The sequence below is a fragment of the Acanthisitta chloris genome, unplaced genomic scaffold, assembly GCF_000695815.1.
Source record: "Acanthisitta chloris isolate BGI_N310 unplaced genomic scaffold, ASM69581v1 Scaffold43199, whole genome shotgun sequence".
Lineage (NCBI taxonomy): Eukaryota > Metazoa > Chordata > Aves > Passeriformes > Acanthisittidae > Acanthisitta > Acanthisitta chloris.
Window position 1 is genome coordinate 1 of NW_008693882.1, and position 6,447 is coordinate 6,447.

Genomic DNA, 6,447 nt, shown 5'->3' on the forward strand with positions numbered 1-6,447 from the left:
ACCAGCCCCCTCCCTCCCCCCGAACACCCGCGGGGGACGTGCAGCCCCGGCCCTGCCCCCGGGGAAGGCAGGAGGAGCACAGGAAGGTCTAGCAAAGTGTTAGTTAGCAGAGGCTGTTAGTTCGGGTAAGCAACGCGCAGGGGCCGCATGAGGGTGTTGTTGACAGCACTCTGATGGTCACAGCAGGTGTCTTATTGCCATCGACCTCTTACAAAACAGCATCAGGAGGAGCTGGAGCTGCCGTAGCAGCCAGTGCAGGTACAAACATTGCGGCTGCACCACGTCCACAACAGGGCAAGGGAGTTGGTTCCATCTGGAGCCGGATATTGCTGGGAGAGAAGACTTAGATTTGTGCACACTACAGGAGCAGGAACAGCTGTCTGAGACAGGACAGCACTGAGTCCCAGACACCAGGTCTGAGGGGACCCGTCTCTGTCCGGAGGTCCGTGCAGGATTGTCCCTGGTGACGCTGTCTGTCCAACCAGTCTCAAGAGCTGCAGACACCAGATTTATTGTCTTAGGTGAGGAAGTTTGGAGCAGGCAGCGTCCTGGCAGATGACGCAGGGTGATTGTGGAGCTATCCCATCAACCTCTCTTCCCTAGGAATTACCAGGGTCCTTTATTTAAAATCCAAGCGAGGCTACAGAGTCTCAAGTCACAGTGGTGTTCCCAGCCAGGACTGGCTGTCACGTCACTCAGACTCACAAGGAGACGATCCAAAGGACTGTGCAAGGCTTCTCCTTCCAGGATTCCCTCTGCCACGCGCAACAGAAAACCAGAGGAAAGTAGTGGGAATGCTTACTGGCCCTGGGAGCCAGCAGGATCCAGCTGGTTCAGCTCAGACTGATCCAGCAGTTCAAAGTCATCCCCCTCAGCATCAGTGTCCAAGTCCGAGCTGGCTGCTCTGAGGCGAGTCTTTGCAGCCCTCTGGGGGTTGGTGGTGCGCGAGGAGCCTGGCTGAGGGGCTCCCGACAATGCCAGCTGGATCATGCCCCTGGTGACAAAGCCGGCGATGTTGCTGGTGAGGTTCTGCACGGAGGGCAGCGCCTCAGGCTTCTCGGGGTCGTACGGGAGATGCAGGTCCTCCAGCCCCTGCGGGCGGAACGCCAGGCTCGGGATCCCAATGCTGGTGTCATCTTCGTCATCTATGCACGTTGCTTCTGGGTTGATGGAAGGGAAGTCAGGGAGATCCCTGGCAAAAGATTCTTCTGGGTCACTGTGACCATCCAGGTCTGGAAAAGGAGAAAGGGCTTTAAACACCAGCACCTGCCCAGCACCACAGGCCAGGGCGGGAGCTGGGCCAGCACCTCCCCAGGGCAGGCTGTCGGCATCTGACAGACCACACAGTCCTCAGCCTCCCCCTCACCCCCATCCCAGCCATTCGGATCCCACTGACCAGCTCACTCACAAGGAATGCCAGTCACCTGCCAGAGGGGAGCACTTGCACCCCACAGCCAGACTGGCAGAGCTGGATCTGGTTTGCAGAGCAGCTGCTGTTGCTTTACTCAAGCACCACAGGAATGAAGGAGGAAGCTCAGTTCTGAACAGAACAGGCAGTTGCAGCTCACATTCAGCAGCCAGGCAGACATCAAACAGCCACACCTCAGGGACAGGAGGCAACACATCCTCCGTCCGACCAGTCACACCGGCGCCTGCTCAGCATTCCACACCCTCCAGAAACTGCCCAGTTCCTCTCACCTTCTGATCCCTCTGTCAGGGGAGTCTGCCCCCTCGAAAGGTTAAACATTCCATTCTCAGTGTAGGAAACTTCAGCATCCGAATGCTCCGAGTCAGAGATGGTCAGTTCCTTGGCAACCACAGAGTCATCCAGCTTTGGAATACAAGATGAAATTGAAAACATTAGCACTGGAAAGCTTATCCCTGTGCCTCAAGACAAAACAGACCATCCAGTGGCACAGTTACACTCAGCCCTCATGAGAGGCCACTGAGGCTCATACACCACCCAGCCCAGCCCAGGAGTCCACAGCTCATATGAGACAGAATGGAAATGATCTCCTAGAAAGGAGGATCCTCATCTGCTCTTCCACCACACTTAACGACGCCGTGCTGACATGCAGCCAGGTGTCTCAGATGGTTTGTGTCCAGCTGAGCTCCCTTACCTTGGGGCAGAATGCAGCCAGCTCCTCTTCACTGTCGCTCCCATCATCCGTGGCCTCCTGACCCGGGGTCCGGCCATGCACTGCCAGAAACCAGAGCCAAAGCTGCCACTGCTGCTGGTACAGGGCTCTGAGCAGGACCAGAAAACCCCAGACTGGACAGAGCACAGCAGACCCAGCTCTGCTCCACAGCAGAGATAACTCCTGACTGCACTTGCTGCAGGTTTTTTGCCAAGATGAACATGTTTAGCACAACCTTGCACTGAGCCCTTCCTCCTTTTTCAGTGCAACCACCATATGGAACACACAGTTCTGGCAGTCGAGAACTGGAGCAGCTCAGCACTATGAAGAGCTTATAGCAGCTGCTCCCTGGGAGACGGTCGTGGAGGCAGCGCTGCCTCTCTCCCTTCCTGAGGCAGTTCCAAGGATTTGCCATGCCAACATGCAGCCCCACCCCCTGCCAAGGCCGAGGGCTCAGCTCACAGCCCATCCCAGGGCAAGGATCAGGGTCTGAGGGGTCAGAAATGGTGCAGAACTTACGCTGCCTGTCACGCTGCCTGGCTGCCATGTATCCCGGGACGCGGAAATCCAGGCGCTGCAGCACCGGCTCCAGCCACAGGTACATGCGCTGCCCCAGCCGGTGGTACATGGCCAGGGGCCACAGCAGGATGAACAGCACTGGGGTGAGTGGGAACGCTGGTTAGAAGGGTGTTCAGGATGCTGCTGGGCAAACATCCTGCCCGTTCTGTGGTGCAGCACAGCACACAGAGCGCGGCAGATGTGAGCACTGAGGCTGGGGGAGCTGGTGCCAATTTAACAGGACTGAGAGACCAACCTGTTAGTGCTCAGATCTGTGGTTACTAAGCACTCAAACATGTTCTCTCCAGACCAGACTTCGAGTCCTGGTCAAGAAAGCCACATTCCAGACAGAATGTGTTTTTTCGTTTTGATCAGAGCAGCCCCATCCCTCAGACACTCGGATCTCTCATCTCTTTTCACATGTAAGTTGGTACTGGCACAGAGATCTACTTACACAGCAAGTATGAGAGCAAGAGCCCAGGGATGTACTGGCCCAGGACAGCCAGGAAAGTGAAGACTCCACACACTAGAAGGCAAAACTGAAGACATGGAAGACAGTGAGTTTCCAAGGCTAAGCAGTGGATTTGCTCAGTTCTTGACCATCTTGGTCTCTCCAGATTCTGGGTCAAGTTGTCATTCTAAAAACCAGTGAAGCCTTCCCAGTGTCAAAGTGTCTCTCCAGGAGAGACACAGACACAGGAATATCTGCCCTCGGAGTCAGAGACAGCCCAGGCCTCCTGCTTAAGAGCATAGGGAGCTTCCCAAAGCACATACCAAAAGCATGGAAGAGGCTTAAGAAGAGAGAAGAGGACAAGGACAGAACACTGTGCTACAAGTTCCTCTTTGCATAAGCTCAATAAAAAGAAGAAAAAAGCTTGACACACTTTCTCCAACTGTTGAAACCCAGTGAGGGAGACAAGTTTGACATGCACTTACAAAGCCAGAAAGCCACAGAAGGAGCAGCCATGTTCTCACTGCAGTGGTGCAATCCACACGCCAACAGTCGTTTTCTCCTCCCTCCCCCACAGCCTGATTATTCTGCCTGTGCTTCCCATTCCTCCCCAGCACTCAACAGCCACAGTGCTGTGGGAACCTCCCACAGAACCTCCCATGCCTGAACGTGTTCCCCAGCACTGGGTGCCAGTGCAGGACACTCGTGGTCAGCAGAGGCTCCACACCACACGGGTTATTTGCTGAGGTCTGTGCATTCTTACCTTGCCAGGGCTTTGCCTCTTGAAAACGAAGAGATTGCTTAGGAAGCTGGTCCCAGCCACCCATCCTTCAGCCAAGTGGTGACACAGCTCTGGCACCCCGAGCAGCCGAGGGTGAACATATCCCCAGCTGCAGAGAAGGCAAAATTTGGGAACAGGTATTACTGCATCAGTGCATAAGCCCCTTGATACAAACACTTGTCTCAATGCCTCTTTCTCTTCTTCCCCAGCAGGAGCTCTAGAGATGAGGGCCACCTGCCCTCAAGCACTGTCCTGCCCAAAGCAGCTCCTCTACAGCCATGCCACCAGCACCCAGGCCCTCCCACAGCAGCTAAGGAGCAGTAATTTCAGTCGTTGGCCTGGACTGGTTTCCATGCTGCTGGAAGAACTGAGCAGTGCAGAGGCAAATCAAGTGAATCCATTTACTATTTCTGCATTTATTTGCTCAGCTGCAGCCTCCCAGAGTTCAGCATGAGGTCTAGAAGCAGTCCCTGCTCCTCACTTCATATATTAGTTGCTTCGGAGGCCTTGTCTTTGGTGAGTTCTATTAGTGCTTCTTAACTGCTAGTCATGAGTACCTGAAGCTTAGGAAGAGCAATTCCTTTTGTGCTTGGGCCTCTTAAAATTAATAAAGAAAGCTGTGCTTTGGCAGCAGCTCAGGTGATTTCATCGTGAGCTGACAGCCAGCACAGCCTGGCAGGGAGGTGTGCCTGGAGAGGCAGGAAAGGCAACACCCCAACACTTCCCAACCCATCATTAATGCTGCAGTCAGATCCCAACTATGCAGAAACAACTGCTGGAACAAGCTTGTTAAACATTCCCTATCAAGTCTCAGAAGACTTCATTAATTCCCACAGAAATGCTGTTTTCCTGCTGCTGGAGGCCCACACAAAGGGAATTCCTTCTGAGGCAGCTTCTAACTTCAGGGGGAAGGGGCAGGGGATCAAGCAAGCATCACTGGAGGCAAAGATGAAGTAAACCAGAATGGCTTGGGCAAGCTGAAAACTTGTCACAACCACCTGACAGCATCCAGGGCTCCATCCTCCCTCCACTGAGCAGCTCCCTGCTCCCTTCTCCCCCTCACCCAAAGGAGCCAACATCCCAAGCATGTGCAGTAACACAGCATCATAGCAAAGTACCACAGCACAGGAGTCAATTAGTTTCCTACCTCTCATTGTCTAATTCATCAGGTCTTGCCACTAAAATATTAAGAACAGACACTACATTAGTTGCAAGGAATTTGCCATGGGAATGTTTAGCTCTTGGTATTTAAGTAAAGCTTTAATGAGCTGGGCAATACCTGGAAAAGACATTAGCTGTAATTACAGGATGGAGCTTCATCACGCCACAGCATGTGTTGTGTGTGTGTACGGTGACAGCACAGACCTGCAGGAGCCTCCGTGTTTGCTGGACACTGCAGGCTGCTCTGGGCCAAACAGCACCTCACTCTCCCCTCCCTGCACACACCAGCTGGGGAGCAGGGACAGCCTGCAGGCATCAGGGATCTTACGCTTTGGATCCTTTGTCACCCAGGCTGGGACTGGAGAAGTGACCCAGCTGTCCCAGGATCAAGCCAGGGTGACGAGGGAGCAGCACAGACACTGCCTCACTAGGAGCCTGAGCCAAGCTGCTGCCAGAAACCAAGGAAAGCTTTAATGTCTTCCCAGGAGCTGCAGAGAACGTGGGATGAAGCAGGGAGCTAACTCAATGGTTAGTCAGGGAACCAGCCCTGGGGGCATGCAGACCCTCACTCTGCTCCAAACCAACTCTCCATGCAAGGCCAAGCACCCTGAGCTGTTCGGAGTGGGGAGCCCACCAGGGCATCAGTGTGACAAAGGAGAGACCCAACTGCTCTCTGCACTGAAAGCTTAAGGCTAACTCCACAAACAGCCCTTCAGATGCCTCTTCTTCCAAGGAATCTCTGCTCAGCAGTGAGGCTAGAACTCACCTGCCCTCAAACCTGGATTAGTGTGGATTCTGAGGGGAAATCCAGACCAGTTCCACTCACACTAATCCCTTGCTCTGGTGCAGAGTGCTCAGAACATGACTCAGTGCCCCACGTCTGCACTAGGTCATGTAACTCTGTGTGCAGGACTGAGACAAATGCAGTGTCACAAGCACAAAAAGGTCTGTGTTTACACAGCTCAGAGCTTTCCAGCTCCAGGAAGAACATGCCTGCAGTATTACTGCCAACTTCCAGACCTTCCAAAGACCCAGGATTTACCCACCTAACTGCAGGCAGTACAGAGCCTGCACTTGTGGGGCTGCACACGGAGGTTGAGTTGCTTCTACCAGCAAAAATGCTACAACTTACCTCCAATTTCCGGCCAGATTTTGTGTTTCCACTGATCGAGACACACCACGATTAGGAGCGTGATAGCAACCAGGAACAGCAAACGAAGGGAGGTCAAAGCAAAGAACCTGTGGGGCAGAAAGGAACGATCGGTACCAGCCAGAGCCGTGTGAGATGCCAAGGGCAACACAGGCCGACCCAAACGCGGGGGGAAGCTCAGCAGCGCTCCTCGCGGGGAGCCGCTGTG

General features: G+C 54.1%; 1 protein-coding gene across 1 annotated transcript; it reads right to left on the bottom strand.

Annotated features, from left to right (window-relative positions):
* Positions 1-798: 798 nt before the first annotated feature.
* On the bottom strand, positions 799-6,328 carry FAM134C (family with sequence similarity 134, member C; the record flags this gene model as incomplete). The annotated part of the gene is made up of 8 exons (XM_009083201.1): positions 799-1,232; positions 1,699-1,831; positions 2,121-2,200; positions 2,658-2,795; positions 3,151-3,235; positions 3,911-4,037; positions 5,076-5,106; positions 6,222-6,328. Coding segments are annotated over 8 exons (1,135 nt in total), but the record flags the coding sequence as incomplete, so codon positions are not given.
* Between the last annotated feature and the right edge of the window lie 119 nt (positions 6,329-6,447).